Raw genomic sequence first — 17,211 nt, 5'->3', positions numbered from 1 at the left:
GATTGGCGCCTTGGCAATGCCATGTCACCTATCCCAATCCTTAGACATGCGGTTAAGCCTCGACTCTGGCGCCTAGCTATACCTAGCCTCACTTTAGTTTGTTGGAACTACTTGACATCAGACACTTGTCGATCCTTTTGTAAGTTGAAGCGACGAGTAATCAAGTGCTGTGCTACACGGCCACTCATGAATCTTTCCTACAAATTGAGGTCCTGATCAGCAGCGTGGACAGAAAGCCGTAGCAGCCCGGTCACACACAAAGGAGAGAGGAGATGGCTCGTGTTCCTCTGCTAGCAGCACTTGTGGTGGCAATGGCGGTGTTGGTGGCCAGCTCGCTTGGACCTAGGGCTTCTGCGGCCGAGCCACCGGTGGCGCCCGGCCTGTCGTTCGACTTCTACTGGCAGACGTGCCCGCGGGCGGAGTCCATCGTGCGCGAGTTCGTCCAGGAGGCCGTGCGCAAGGACATCGGCCTCGCCGCGGGCCTCCTTCGACTCCACTTCCACGACTGCTTCGTGCAGGGCTGCGACGCCTCCGTGCTGCTCGACGGCTCGGCCACGGGGCCGGGGGAGCAGCAGGCGCCGCCCAACCTCACGCTCCGCCCCTCCGCCTTCAAGGCCGTCAACGACATCCGGGACCGGCTGGAGCGCGAGTGCCGCGGCGCCGTCGTCTCCTGCTCCGACATCCTGGCCCTCGCCGCCCGTGACTCCGTGGTCGTCTCTGGCGGGCCTGACTACCGCGTGCCCCTCGGCCGCCGCGACAGCCGCAGCTTCGCTTCGACGCAGGACGTCCTGTCCGACCTGCCGGGGCCCTCCTCGAACGTGCAGTCCCTCCTCGCCCTGCTCGGCCGCCTCGGCCTCGACGCCACCGACCTCGTGACGATCTCCGGCGGCCACACCATCGGGCTGGCGCACTGCAGCTCCTTCGAGGACAGACTCTTCCCGCGCCCCGACCCCACCATAAGCCCCACCTTCCTCTCGAGGCTGAAGAGGACGTGCCCGGCCAAGGGCACCGACCGCCGCACCGTGCTGGACGTGCGCACACCCAACGTGTTCGACAACAAGTACTACATAGACCTGGTGAACCGGGAGGGGCTCTTCGTCTCCGACCAGGACCTCTTCACCAACGCCATCACCCGGCCAATAGTCGAGCGCTTTGCGCAGAGCCAGCAGGACTTCTTCGAGCAGTTCGGCGTGTCCATTGGTAAGATGGGGCAGATGAGGGTCCGCACCAGCGACCAGGGCGAGGTCCGCCGGAACTGCTCCGTCCGCAACCCTGGCCCCGGCGCCGACGCGCTCCAGTTGCCGTCCCTTGTGCAGACCATTGTCGACGAAGCCGCAGGAAGCATTGGCTAGCTTCTACAGTAGCATCTAGATCAGTGGACTAGTAGCTGTTAATCATGTCGAATTAATAAAAGGTGAAGAAACTGGATATCATTTTCAGCTGTCATATTATATACTGTCTGTTTACTCCCACATCGGTTGTGGAAGAAGATATAACACGACTTATAAGGGTGAGGGTGTCCCCCCTAACAGACTAGTCTTTTGGGAGGAGAGGGCCCAAGGCCTGTCATAAGTCGGTGTTACTCTCTGGTTGGGCCTGTTGACGCATCTGGGTCAGAACCACTGGTGTTAGCGGACCCGGGATTGCGCACATGTGTAGGGTGCCGTCCCGTGCCCGCCCTCACCGTTGTCGATCGCCCCGCGCCGATCTCGTCACGAGCACCACCGTGGTGAGCCTCTTGTTCTTGTCTTCTTTTTAAAAGAAAATAAAAAAAAATTCTTACTTGTATTATTTAGATACATACTTGTATAAATTACTTACTTCTATTCTTTTTTGTTATTATATAGTACAATGGTTTTGGTATCCGCCTCCATCGGCCCTCGTCCTGTCTATGATTCGGATGTGGTATATATTATCTTTTATAACTATTTGTTTTATTTATTGTTTATGACAATTATGACGACCAACGTGACATATATTTTTTAATCTAGGAGGTATGTGAACCGGAAATTCCAACCCACAGAAATTCTTCTCGAGAAGTTAAATTTGGTTGAAAAAGAAAACAAATACTTGAAGGAAAAATTGAAAATAATTGAGGACAAGAATATGGAACTGGAGTTGCATGTCGCCGATGTCATCGATGATCGCAAGATGAAGATCGATGCGATGTTGTTGAAGATGGATGCACAACGCTTGAAGATGGATGCAATGCGCTCGAAGATGGATGAAATGGGCTTGAAGATTAGGAATATTAGAAAATATGCCATTGATAAAGAGGCTTGGCATCATTATGCTGTTAGGTCAATTGTTACCTTAGTTGCGATTTTGATCGCATTTGTTGTTGCATTTAAATGTTTTACATAGTTGTGTGTTGTTTTATTAGAGAACTTTACGTATTTATTTTTGCAATAATAACGTTTGATCACTACTGAGCTTTGGTTTTAATGTGATGATGAACTTGTATTAATTTGGTCATTTCTTTATTCATGATGTTCTGCAATGGTTTTTTGATATACTCAATTTCATAATAGAGATGAACCGCTAATGGATGTACGGTGACCGGCGCACTTCGGAGTACATTACGAACCGGGACTAATTAATGCCCGAGCCACACCAAAATTCACACGAAATGGTATCCTCGACCGAGGTTAGCAATTTTCTTCATGTGTAATTGATACAAAAATATTGCATGTGTCAATGTAGGGTGGTCATTTCACTATTCATGTATGATGCCAGATCGAAGCACGGAAGCGATGGATGTACGGCAAACGACGCGCTTCCAGATTTATTGCAGGCATGCATAAATTTATCGATGTGGCTGAGGCAAACAAAGTGGATAATTTTATGCCTTGTCCATGTGTTGGCTGTCGAAACGTGAAGGTGTACTCTAGCTCAAAAATCATTCATCTCCACTTGCTTCAGAAAGGTTTCATGCCCTCATATTATTGTTGGACCATGCACGGAGAAAGAGGGGTTACGATGGAAGACAATAAAGAAGAAGATGATGATGACAACTATCCTATGTTCACTGAAGAACACGGTGATACTACAATGGAAGACAATGAAGAAGAAGGAGGTGAAGAACAACCGGCATCAGATGAGCCTGCTGATAGTCTTGATCGGGTCATTTCTGATGCAAAGAGAGAATGCGATACAAAAAAGGAGAAGCTGAAGTTGGAGGCCATGCTAGAGGATCATAAAAAATTGTTGTACCCAAATTGCGAAGATGGCAGCACAAAGCTCAGTACCACACTGGAACTGTTGAAATGGAAGGCAGAAACTGGTTTATCTGACAACGGATTTGAGAAGTTACTAAAAATATTGAAGCCCAAGCTTCCAAAGGATAACGAATTGCCCGAGACTACGTACGAAGCAAAGAAGGCTATCTGCCCTCTTGGATTAGATGTGCATAAGATACATGCATGCATTAATGACTGCATCCTGTACCACGGTGAGAAGTACGAGAATATGGATAAATGCCCGGTATGCACTGCAAGTCGGTACAAAATCAGGCAGGATGACCCTGGTGATGTTGAGGGCGATGACGAGTCCCCCAGGAAGAAGTATCCTGCTAAGGTTATGTTATATGCTCCTATAATACCACGGTTAAAACGTTTGTTGAGAAACAATGAGCATGCCAAGTTGATGCGATGGCACAAAGACGAGCGTAAGAAAGACGGGAAAAAGTCGAGACACCTCGCAGATGGGTCGCAGTGGAGGAAAATCGAGAGGGAGTGGCCGGACTTTGCAGATGACCCAAGGAATTTATGGCTTGGTCTAATTACAGATGACATGAATCCTTTTGGGGAGCAGAGCTGCAGTTACAACACCTGGCCCGTGACTCTATGTATCTAAACCTTCCTCCCTGGTTGTGCATGAGGCGGAAGTTTATTATGATGCTAGTGCTCATCCAAGGACCGAAGCAACCCAGCAACGACATTGATGTGTACCTAAGGCCATTAGTTGATGAACTTTTGCAGTTGTGGGCCAAACCAGGTGTACGTGTGTGGGATGAGCACAAACAGCAGGAATTTGACCTACAAGCATTGTTGTTCGTAACCATCAATGATTGGCCTGCTCTTAGTAACATTTCACGACAGTCAAACAAGGGATACAGTGCATGCAAGCACTGTTTAGATAAGACTAAAGGTACATATTTGGAAAAATCTAAAAAGGTTGTCTACCTAGGGTTTCGTCAATTTCTACTGACCAATCATCTCGTAAGAAAGAAAGGCAAGCATTTCAACGGTGAGGCAGATCACCGGAAGAAGCCTAACCTCCCTACTGGTGATGAGTTATTGGCTATGGTCAAGGATTTGGATCAAATAGTAATCTTTGGAAAGGGTCCTGGTGGTCAATCTATTCCGAAAGACGACGTTACCGGACACGTGCCCATGTGGAAAAAGAAATCTTTATTTTGGGAGCTACCCTATTGGAAACACCTAGAGGTCCGGCCTTCAATCGGCGTGATGCACGTGACGAAGTATCTTTGCGTGAACCTGCTAGGCTTCTTGGGCGTCTATGGGAAGACAAAATATACAACAGAAGCACGGGAGGAGAAACAACGTATGAAAGACCCATACGACAAGAAGACTGATAAATGGCGTCAATACTTAAGCAGCTACGCTCTTAGCAAAGCAGAGAAGGAAATCTTTTTTGAATGTCTGAGCGATATGAAGGTCCCCGCTGGCTTCTCGTCTAATATAAAGGGAATAATAAATATGGCAGAGAAAAAATTCCAGAACCTGAAGTCTCATGATTGCCACATGATTATGACGCAGTTGCTTCCGGTTGCATTGAGGGGGCTTCTACCGGAAAATGTTCAATTACCCATTGGGAAGCTATGTGCATTCCACAATGCAATATCTCAGAAGGTAATCGATCGAGAACGTCTGGAAAGGCTATAGAAGGATGTGGTCCAATGTCTTGTTAGTTTTGAGTTGGTGTTCCCCCCGTCCTTCTTCAATATTATGACGCATCTCCTCGCTCACCTAGTCGACGAGATTTCCATTCTTGGTCCTGTATTTCTACACAATATGTTCCCCTTCGAGAGTTTATGGGAGTCTTAAAGAAATATGTTCATAACCGTGCTAGGCCAGAAGGAAGCATCTCCAAGGGCTATGGAACAGAGGAGGTCACTGGGTTCTGTGTAGTCTTTCTTCCTGACCTTAAGCCGATTGGTATTCCTGAATCGCGGCATGAGGGGAGACTGATTGGAAAAGGCACACTAGGAAAGAAAGCAGTGATATGTAGAGACGGGCATTCTTTCAGTCAAGCACACTACACAGTTCCAAAAAGTTCCACCTTCGTGGCTCCGTATATCGAGGAGCACAAGAATTTTGTACGCTCCGAGTTCCCGGGGAAGGCTATCTCCTGGATTTAAGAAAAACACATGGATACTTTCGGCACTTGGTTGTGAGCACGTCTCATGAATGACAACACTGTTGGAGATCAACTCTACTTGTTGGCCGCGTCACCTTCTTCGACTGTATTACATTTCCAAGGGTACGAGATAAACGGGAATACTTTTTACACGACCGCCCAAGATAAAAAGAGCACTAACCAAAACAGTGGTGTCCGCTATGATGCCACGGATGAGAATGGGAAAAAGGACACATACGATGGTTACATAGAGGATATATGGGAACTTGACTATGGACCTACTTTGAAGGTCCCTTTGTTTCGGTGTAGTTGGGTGAACATGAATGGAGAAGGGGTAAAGGTAGACCAATTGTACGGAATGACAATAATTGATCTCAAGAATCTTGGTTACATAGACGAGCCATTCATCCTAGCCAATGATGTGGTTCAGGTTTTCTACGTGAAAGACATGTCCTCTAGACCGAAAAAAGAAAAAAATAAGCAAATGAATACATCAGACGATGAGCCAAAGCGTCACATAGTTCTTTCAGGGAAAAGAAACATCGTGGGAATGGAGAACAAGACAGACATGTCAGCAGATTATAATAAGTTTGATGAAATTCGCCCTTCATAATGGGAAAAAGGACACATACGATGGTTACATTCGGGCTCCATCCCGGGCCCCCTCTCGGCAAGACCTCCCCGGCACGTCACCACCGTCATCACTGTCACCGCATCGTCTTCCTCCTCTTCGTATACTCCGCCTCACGAGAACTCCCGCTTCACCGGGCCATCTCGTCAACGTCAGTGAGCCCCTCCTCGGGCTCCTCCCACCATCTTGTTCTCCTCGCCGTCCCGGTTCCGTTCCGGCAAATAGGGCTTCGATCTGTCGACGGTAGAGACCGGTAGGAAGGACTGAAGATTTTGTTCTTCTATGTTGAGTTAGCACAAAGAACTCTGTGTTGTTGTCTCTTCTGTTAACAGAGAGAGTTGAGAGAGAGACGAGAGTTAGAAAGAAATAAAAACAAATGATGTATTCCGTATGTATGTATGTATTTGATGCCTGTATTTATGTATGTATTTGCGTATATAGGTATGTGGAGGAATACGATATTTGTATGGTTATGTATCTATCAGTAAAAATACGTATTTGGCCTAAAGCCACTTACCGGTGGGGCCAACGCACCCCGCTGTCTATGACAGGGAGGCCCCACACCCCTTCTAAAGAAAAGTAAAACTTAAAATATAAAATATAAAAATAATGTTTTTATTAAATAAATAAATAGATATATCAGTTAATTAGTTAATTGGATAATTAGAATAATTAGAATATGACACGTGGGTCCCCCACTAAATTAATTTGATTAATTAATATTTAATCTTAATTAAAACTTGTGCCTATGACGTTCGGGGCCCGTTGGTCAGTTGACCAGTCAACTGTTGATGTCAGCATGACATCGTGCTGATGTCATAATAACATTTTATTAAATTAATTAAATCTGTTTTTAATTCCTAATTATTGAATAAAACTTTAAAAATTAATATTAAATAATTCGTAAGTCAGATCAAAATATTTTCAACATGAAAGTTGATCAGCAGAACGAGACAAACCCGGATAGACGGTCCATTCGTATGTCACGCGTTCCTAGCATAACAAACATGGAACATTTCCATCATTTCCAGTATGACCGGTAGTAGCCCGAGACCCGGAAAATATCGTCAGATATTCTTCCGACCCGTCTATGACGGATGTTGCTGCGTTAGCTCATGTCTAGCCTGCATCTTGCCATGTCATGCTTTGTGTTGCACCATTGCTATTATTTATTGTTTCTTCCCCCTCATCTTACCGGTAGACCCCGAGACTGACGCTGCTGCCGGGTACTTCTACGACCCTGCCGATCAGTCCTTTGCCGCAGAGCAACAAGGCAAGCAAACCCCCCTTGATCATTCCTATATCGCCTATGTCTTTCTTCCTACTGCTTGCATTAGTATTTTGCTACTGTTGTAGTTAGCTCCTATATCTGATGCATAGCCTATTTTTGATGAACTGCTACTTTCAGTACTGTACCTTTAATCTGCTTAGTATAGATGGAGCAGTCATCCCCTCTGACCCCGTAGTCCAGTTGCCCCGCTTGTTTTCGAATCTCGATCTCTGATCGACGAGCCAGACCCGACACAACACATACACCCCCTTCGTTGTACGACGCTACGAAGATACTATCGGGTACCGAGGGTGAGACCTCGCTAAGTACTCCTGATGATATCTCTGTACTATAGCTAGTCGGTCGTGGTTATCGAGGGTGATTCCTCTTTCACCATTCCCGATGACCCCTCTGTCATGCAACCTCTCAAGTGTGGGACCCCCGAGTGTGATTCCTCTAAGCCCACCTTGATGGGTACATCGTTCGGAATCCAACGAGGGTGATACCTCGGATTCCCCCCGATGTTACAACCACACAGTTAGTCGACCATGTTACTGGGATCTTTGGTGATTAGTTGTAAGACGGGTGGTTTCCCGTGAGACTGTGTTGTTGGCCTAATTAAAAATGTTAATGGATTTGGGTATTTGATCTGGGTTGGTCGGAGACATTTTCGCACTAACCGGCTACGCGGGAAGAATTTTGGGTACTCGGCGTCGCGGTATCAGCCGAAGCTTTTCACATGCCAGCAATGTAGCGGCGCGCGCCCGAGTGGTCCCGAGATGCATCACTCTTGTGATTAAGGGATGCTAGGACTGACGTCGGCCGCCCACGCCACGTGCAGGAGCGCGAAGGGGAACTGGGCCCACGAACCCTTTGTGCTTAGGAGTTAGACCGGCGGGCTGGCCTCTCTGATTAGTCTTAGGTGGGGCTGCGACGTGTCGATATTCCGAGGCCGCGCAGGACCCAGAAAAGTATGTCCGACCAGAGTGTTATCTAGCGTGACGGGACATGTGATGCACCCCTGCAGGGATGAAAATTAACTATTCGGATAGCCGTGTCCACGGTTACAGGACAACTTGGAGTTGTGCCCCGATCTTATACAACTACAATTGTTACTTAACTGGAATTAGTTTGCCTCGGGATTGCTTCCTCGCAGGGAGTCGAGGGAGGATCTTTAGGCGTGACCTCACTTTAATATTACTGCAACAATATGACTATTATTGTTTTACCCTTGTTCTACTCTCGTCTATTGCTGCAAGACCCTGAAGATGCTAGTCTTCGATAGGACTAGGCCTTCTCTCCCTATTCTCGCATTGCTGCAGTCAGTCCACATATAACACCCCCCTTTGATACTAATCCATAATTAGAATAGTTCTGATGTAAGACTTGCGAGTACTTTGGATGAGTACTCACCGCTGCTTTGCTCCCCCCTTGTCCCCTTGATCCGTTTGCTGCGACCAGATGATGGAGCCCAGGAGTGGAGTTTCCTGCCGACGCCTGCCGCCCCGATGGTGTCATCTTCGTGGAGGCCGCCGAACATAGGAGTAGTTAGGAGGTACTCAGATCGTTCGATCGTGTTTCTTTTGTGCTAGCCTTCTCTAAGGCACCTCATGTTTTATGTCTGTACTCAGATATTTGTTGCTTCCGCTGACTCGTGTGTTTATCGAGCTTCTGTATTCTAGCCCTCGAGGCCCCTGGCTTGTAATATGAAGCTGATATTGTTTTATTTGTGTCTAGAGTTGTGTTGTGATATCTTCCCGTGAGTCCTTGGGTTTGATTGTACGCATTTGCGTGTATGATTAGCGTACGATTAAACCGAGGCCGTCACAAGTTGGTATCAGAGCCGACTGCCTGTAGGTAGCCCCCTTTCCAACTCCTTGGCCGAAGTTGAGTCTAGTGTTTGAAAAACTTTACTAACACTGATGTTGTGGCTTACGAGCCCACATCTCAATTGGGTGGTATTAGTATCCTTTACTCCTTTCCTATACTCTGGGCTCTACTCTCTCTTCTCTTTCGGGTTAAAGGCCGTCACAAGTTGGTATCAGAGCCGACTGCCTGTAGGTAGCCCCCTTTCCAACTCGTTGGCCGAAGTTGAGTCTAGTGTTTGAAAAAGTTTACTAACACTGATGTTGTGGCTTACGAGCCCACATCTCAATTGGGTGGTATTAGTATCTTTTACTCCTTTCCTATACTCTGGGCTCTACTCTCTCTTCTCTTTCGGGTTAAAGATTTTACTAACTCTAACATTAGGTTCGCGTAAATATTTCCTCCCGGGGAGTCTCGTATTTCAGACGATGGCTTGATCCATCACAAGACTCCGAAGTTACTTCCTGATGTTACCTCGAGAACTTGTGCCCATCGCTCTTGCGATTTCCCTTCCTCCGTCGACCACTATGGATGACTACCTACAAATGTCGTTCATACCTTCTTCTCCAATTGCTCTTACTTTACGAGAGGCAATGAATTTTCTTATCGGGGATTCGTCCATCATTGGTTGTCTTGGGTTTCGAGAGTTCTTTGAATTACTAATTGATCTTTCGGAATCCCCTGTAGCCTATTGCTTTTGACCTTTTTCACCTGCTTGTGTTAGGGTTAAATCCATATGTCTAGCCGCATTCATTAAATTCCTTTGTGAATTTCCTCTGATCTTATCGATTCTACTTTTGTGTGAATACGCACAATCATTTGTTGATACTTATGAATTATCTTCCGGCTTAGACGTCCTTCCAGATAGAACTGGTTCGCGACAAATCAACTTTGATTGATTGTCCATCTAAGTCCCTTCAACTTACTTGTGGTTGATCGGAGCATCTGATATGATACACCAACCTGGAAATCCTAATTCCTTTGGTAATTAAATATCAGCCTTTTTCAGATGTTCTATAATCCGATGCCTTGCATTTTACCCCCTCTGATTGAGTACCGATACTCACATCACGTCCTTTGTGGATTGCCAGGACCATTGCTGGGTTACTAACCGAAGACATCCCTTTGCATTCAAAAATTCTTGTGATAGTGTTCCACTGATACATAATGTCATTGGTAAATTGTGTCTTCTCCCTCTGATTAGTTGTACCCTATGCTTTTGCCAGCCATGCCCTTCAAGCATGTGTTAATTGCTCTTGGACTGTATGGTATATGTTACTAAGATGCCCCGACGGGTTGAACCTATGCCTTCCTAAATCAAGATGACTCGAAAAGTTTTCATGAGTCTTACTCTTCTGGCGCTTTGCCGAATATCCTTTTAAGGTTGCAACCTGATCAAAGGCGAGGAATAAATGGCAGGTGATGCATTGATGAAGTGGGAGTCGACCTTGAACTTTGTGTTCATGCCCATGGAAACGATGTTGATCCTATCATACAAAATACTCGTAACAATAATCAATAATTCTATGATTTGATCTAGTATCTGTTATTTGGTACCTTGCAATCGTGGTTCCGACCATGTTGTCCTACCTTGATTTTATTCTCAGACGAGTTAAAGTACTTGTCTTCTTCAGATCAATACATCGGTCCGAGCTTTAATGTTGATCGACCTCCGAGTAATATCCCTTGTAGATCGAGGATATCGCGGAGCTATGAAACTTCTTGTGAGCTCCTCATCAACTATGATTTTCCCCCTTAATTCCAGTTGCCTCGTGTTTGAGTTGTTGGCCACGCAAGTACATCGATAACTGAATCGAGTATGCATTGCGATTCAACAACTTTTATCAATCTTCTTTGTTTACGAGTTTGTACTCGATCATGTCAGTCCAAGCTGTTAAGCTTACAGCAATCTTTCAGCACCATGTTGGTTGTCTTAAAAGGCGATCTCAATTCTAAATTAGCAGTCTTATCTGTGATTCCGACAACCTCTTGCTTCATCATTCCATTGCTTGATGTCGTCCCCGATCGATTGCTTCTTCGTGAAGCTTCTCGACAAAGGTGTCGTGGTCATCATCAGCATCCCGAGCTCTTGCAGGGTATCGACCGAATGCATGATGAGAAATACCATCCTTGCACCCTTGATGGTTTGCATTATCATCGACATCCTTGTTTGCCTTCTCTCCAACACAAACTTGTTCTTGTTTTGTGTTGTCCTTTGTGTTCCTCACTTTCCAGTTTATGATTATCTTCTGTCTTGGAGTATTACCATCTTTATGTCAAGGATGTCGTGAGAATTGCACACGTCTTAAGAATTCTTGATATAGTAATACCTCTCCCCATCACCATTGATTTCTTGGTCCCGAGTTGTTTCTAACCGGTATACCGACAAGTGAACTCTCATGTGTGATTCCAATACTTTTATCAACCCTATCACCTTGAGGTTAATAACTGATTGTTTCCTTCTTAGTGTGTTGGGTGTTGACTCATCATTTTAACATTGGTCGTGCTACTCCCTCAGTATTTCTGAGTGCACCCTTTTACCAATGCTTAATTGTTGATGTTCCCTCGAGCATACGACATTATACCATTTGATTTGACAAATGCTATCTCCTTGATATTATAACTTTGGAAATTCATCCCTGTCAAAATCTTGGGAAATACCAAATCATTCATGCACGTGCGAAGTGTTATATGTTTTGATGATTTGCTATTCTCACTTCATATAACTTGCTCAGCACGCCAAACTACCGACTGTTTTGATCAAGGAAAAGAAGTTCTTTCATAAGAGCAGATCCAGACTTACACATGGAACCTTGTCATCCTCGATGATGGTTCCCAAATGAGAACCCAGTTGCATTTTGAGATAAGAATTTCACGTGGGCACGAATGTCTTGACATGGTGTTCATGTGCCTTACCAGCACACTCATATTTCAAGAATTGCTTGTGTAGTTCATATCATGACAATCTTGCGTCTTCATTTTTCTTCTCATGCATCTTGAGCCTGAGGTATCCTGACCCCAATCAGATCTGAACCTCAGGCAGATATGATGTTTGGAACATTTTCCAATATTTATGACTTTGGTCTTATGTAACCCGGTGCGGTGATGTCTTGTTTGGCACACCGGGCCGCATGAACTATTGTTATAAATCCTTCCATATGTAAGGTTCGCCATTTTACCATAAGGAAATTGTATGACTTAGCTTTGCAAGTTGTTCCTCCTAGTTCCTCTTTGTATACCCATAAGTCCAACCTCTATCTGATGACCATGTCGATGCTTCCCCGAAGCACGAATGTGGTACTTTAGATTTCAACAGGAACATTGGAAGCCCAATGCTAAATTGTTCCTGATCAATTATCCAAAACCGTATGGTATGGGTAAACATCATGATTCTTCTTGTCTCTTTGTCAAGATGGTTAGGTACTAGATGACCTATCATGCATACCGTACCCTATGTTTTCCTCGGGAATGGTATACTTTAGGTTCTTTGTGTGTCTGAACACATTTTCCTTCCTATTGGTCTGTCTGACTTTTCCTGTGGCATAACTTATCTAAGCAGTATTAATTCCCTGCTTAGGTAAATTTCTCGGTATACGACTCTGTCGGTAAGACTCTATCGAAGATAACCTTGAGTCTTCAATAGTGTCAACGATCACCACGTCGGAACCATAATCTACCAACAGGGAACAACACCGGCAAACAGAAAAAGAACAAAATTTACTTCACGGAAATGCAACACTATGATGTATGAACATGACATGGCAATATGATGTTGTTTGCGCTAATGCATCTAGCGACAAGATTAAATGAAGTTGGTTCGAACCAAAGGTTCAAAGTCAAACTCCATATGTGATTATTTAAATGACATTTATTTGAATGTCCTAAAATGAGGACATATGTTGTTCTAACATGCATGAAAATGCCATAAACAGATTCATCGGAATATTATGTTAATTCTTCATATATAATTTAATTTCATGTGAGTTACGTTTTAATTTCTATGATTTTCCGAAAAGCCATAAATAGATTCATTGGAATTTTCAAAGTTTATAACATTTTCTGAAATGTGACCCTGCTAGTCATTAAATCCATCCCAATTAACTTTCAACTGTAACAGGGTTGACTATTTGTGCCACATCATCCTCACATATGAACCCTCCTTCTCATAAACGCATTTAAAATGCACGAACTAGTCACTAATGGGAAGTCGTAGCTATTTGTAACTACTTAATCGAAAAGTGATAGATTTTTATTAAGTGATGTGAAGCATATTTACAAACTAACAAGATCATCAATGTACCATGAGAAGCATCAAAATATATAACACAGTTCAAAATATAGGCCTAAGTTACAGACGTAAAAATGAAATAGTAACTCACCTCGTAATAAACAGAAATCAGTACTGAATTTTTGGCTTTCCTTTCAGCAGATAGTCATTAACATGCAACGGTACAAATGAGATCGAGTGAAAAATATAATATTTATACCATGAAAACATCAAAACAAAAATCTACTAAAAAGATAAGAAAAAATAAGGTATTGACTGAAAGAGTGGTTATCACGATAGAAAAGGTTAAGCATCTTGGTTGTCTTATGCTTAGATTATTTGTTCTTTGTTTAGATGTTGATGACGATGTACACATTAATATTGTTTGGGTTTTATGTATGCGAGAATAATCTATGCGTCTAAGTGTACTTTCTTGGATGTCGCATTTTTTCATTATTATTTTCAATATTGTAAGGTCATAAATAATTGGCCCCATCACCTAACAATACATGGGTGGTTTCTAGCCGGCCCCTTACATGCACGTATGTAGTACAACAAACAAGTGCTGGTTAATAAAGGAAATATCATCCTCCGATCGGTAGGTACTATATGTCTATCATGTTACGACGCTATACAAGAGATGGCCTAAACTAACTCAACACCCAAATGAAGTAATAGATTAATTGGTAGTATGCCAAAGAGGTCACACCAATCTGATTCATATTTTTTCATTCGTATATTGATGGGGATGCTAGAAATATACAATTAATGAACGGAAATTTATTATGTTCAATCATGTAGTTTTGAATATATGGAGTGGTATGTGTCAATAAGTTAGTGGAATAAAACATCTATACCTACTATGAAAATAAATACGTATGTACCCATCGTTCCACTTGGGCCTACCGTCACGCTATAATTTTAAATATAGTTGCGCGTGGCTGACAAAAAATTGCTTGCGTGGTACTCGAACACACGAGCCCCCATGAGGGATGCGAAAGTAATGCTCGAGTGACCAAGTGATACATGACATGTTTGTGATTACAAGACATGATTTCATTGATACTATTAGAAGTGTAGGACGTATACCCTGATAAAAAGAAACACAAGGGACTCATTGAATTTCACAGCTATAGTCCCATCTAGGTTGCATATAGGGAATCCCACAGATTCAAATATTATTTGCAAGTTGTTTCGAACATCAAGAGGCCACTAAGGGAATCAAACAATAGAAAAAAGAGAAGAGGAGATGCCTCGCAGGCCGCACCATTGAATTCGATAAACACGGAATCTTGATTACTACAAAGAAATAAACTCTTGATTGAGGGATACTCGGGCTTCCATGCATGGTGACTTGGCAATTAGATCGCAATAAAGGAGGGGGATTTGTAGGCTCTTGGACTTTCATACAGAATTATTAAAGGGGAAGATGTTCTATCCCATATAAAGGAAAGTAAAAAAACATGGACAACGTGTCCACGACTAGTTACAAAATACCAACACATTGCAATATGGATCTGATTAGGAGCATTTAGAGCTTTGCCTACATGCATATATGTACAAGATGTTACATGCAAAACATTTTTGGATAATTACAATAATGTTATAATGTTAATATATTTAGGTATGTTGTAACTTTTGGGACAACTGATATTTTCTTGTGCTAAAATTTATATCCTTCTGATTCATATTAATCATTGCAGTTTTAGTACAACTTCAGTAATTAATCTGTACTAGAGAGAGTATTATCTGAAACCATTTGGTGTTCACAATAGAAAAGGTTAGGCATCTTGGGTCTATTATGGTTATATTTTTTGTTTGTTGTATACATGTTGGTGATGATGTACGCGATAATAACGTACGACATAATGTTCAATGTGACTATGTGTAATTTCTTGGCTCTCAATTTTTTTCATTAGTATTTTTTATTATCTAAGCACACAATTTATCGGCCCCAACACCTAAGCATCCATGTGCGGTTGTTAGAAGACCCCTTTCATACATGTATGTAGTACAACAAACAAGTAGTGGTTAACAAATCAAATATCATCGTACGATCGTTAGGTAATGTTTATCTCTATGTTGTTACGATGCTATATACGAGTTGGTCCGAAACGAACCCAACAACCGAAATGAAATAATAGATTAATTGGTAGTATGTTGCACAGGTCATAGAAATCCGACTCATAGTTTCTCGTGCATACATGGATGGGTATGCTCGAAAAATACAGTTAATGAGAAAAAACTTGTTATATTCGATCATGCTGTTTTAAATATGTGCAGTCATATGTGTCGATAAGTCAGTTGAAGATAACATAAATAATAATCAAATTTGATTCGGTGGTAGAATCATAAAAATTATCTAGAGTACACCAAGTTTTAGGTGAATTACTCTACATGGAACATATACTAGTAATCATCCCAGATTCAATCAAACTTGTGCATTGATTCTATTCATTACGAATCTCACGAATCAAGGATAGAAGATAAGCACAAAGCTTCTTTAATCTACTTATTGATCCAACATGTACGATAGGTCATGCATTATAATAAGTGTTGTGAAATGATCAATCTTTCCTCTAGGCTAGCCTGGTGTATGAGTGTGACGGGCATGCATTAAGGTCGTAAACAATGTTAATGACAATAATTGCATGTCCATATGAGATGCCTGCACCGCCATTACTAGTTAATTATTATTGTTTGTGTACTGGAAGTTAAACCATACCACAATAATAAACAATTGTTCATTCAATACCTTCGTGCAATGTGGCGCACCATGGAATACTTCCTATAAATAGAGAGCATCCGAGACTAGATTCATCAGTTGGTTTTCTGATAAATACATACAAGGTGAATATGGAAGCCATAAGTCTTAAGAGTATCATTATTGGAGTACTCATGCTAGGACTAGTCCTTCAACAGACCCATATAGAGGCCAAGAGTTGTTGTTGTTCCACCACGACAAGAAACTGCTATAATGTATGTCGTGTCACGGGTTCCGCTCGGCCTACATGTGCAAGCTTATGTGGTTGCAAGATTTTGGAAAAATGTGTGCCTCCATGTGACCGCTTCAACCATGTCACAGACGTAGGTAAATTCTGAATCCATCCTTCTCGTTGTTGTCCATATAATGAGTAAACATTTCCATTTACATACATATTTTTTTTATAGACGAAGCAAAATCCATTGAGTTCTGCAGGTTGGGATGCATGTCCTCATTGTGCGGGAACATCAACGCTCGTAAGTTAAATACATTATGGACCATTCGTTGCATATTATTATTCACTTTGAGTTAGTGATTGTTTCTAATGGAAACAATTCTGCACTCAGTTGTTGCGAGTCAAGAAGTGAACGATGTCAAAGATCATTGCAAAACTGGATGCTACTATCTCTGCACTAAGGATTATGAATTTGGCGAAGTCCTTGCTTAAGAAAGTGTGAGAGTCGACATTTCATGTTGAATATACGAGAGTGTCAATGTTATATTGAATAACTGGATAACATGTTCAATCCAGTGTGTCAACTTATTTATGCTTGTAAGTGTCTCGGTGATGCGATATTATTGATAATGTGCTCATCGTTTTGTAAGAAACGTATGTCATATCCAATATAATGTGATGTATTATTATAATGTGTGGTTGTGTGGTAAATGATAATTTAATTATTTGCTCCATTTCCATTTATATTACGAGTCATCAAACAGTGCGACTGCACGACCTCATCATTCATATTTCAAATCATTTGGAGGAGTGTTATTATTTGAGCATCAGAAGGTGATATCAAAATTTTAAATCA

At 42.8% G+C, this 17,211-nt stretch overlaps 1 protein-coding gene and 1 long non-coding RNA gene across 2 annotated transcripts; both read left to right on the top strand.

The window, feature by feature from the left end:
* The first annotated feature begins 208 nt into the window (after positions 1 to 208).
* On the top strand, positions 209 to 1,433 carry LOC123409810 (cationic peroxidase SPC4-like). The gene has a single exon (XM_045102683.1). The coding sequence runs from the start codon at positions 273 to 275 to the stop codon at positions 1,350 to 1,352; it is 1,080 nt and encodes a 359-aa protein (XP_044958618.1). The 5' UTR covers positions 209 to 272; the 3' UTR covers positions 1,353 to 1,433.
* A 14,833-nt stretch (positions 1,434 to 16,266) lies between these two features.
* On the top strand, positions 16,267 to 16,987 carry LOC123407003. The gene is made up of 3 exons (XR_006612517.1): positions 16,267 to 16,507; positions 16,588 to 16,656; positions 16,747 to 16,987. It is a non-coding gene; the product is annotated as an uncharacterized LOC123407003 (long non-coding RNA).
* Positions 16,988 to 17,211: the final 224 nt, after the last annotated feature.

Source organism: Hordeum vulgare, chromosome 7H, assembly GCF_904849725.1.
Source record: "Hordeum vulgare subsp. vulgare chromosome 7H, MorexV3_pseudomolecules_assembly, whole genome shotgun sequence".
NCBI lineage: Eukaryota > Viridiplantae > Streptophyta > Magnoliopsida > Poales > Poaceae > Hordeum > Hordeum vulgare.
This window is presented reverse-complemented; position numbering and strand designations above follow the sequence as displayed.

Excerpts from the sequence above, each read along its gene's own strand:
- LOC123409810 (XM_045102683.1), top strand. The coding sequence starts at position 273 with ATGGCTCGTGTTCCTCTGCTAGCAGCACTTGTGGTGGCAATGGCGGTG.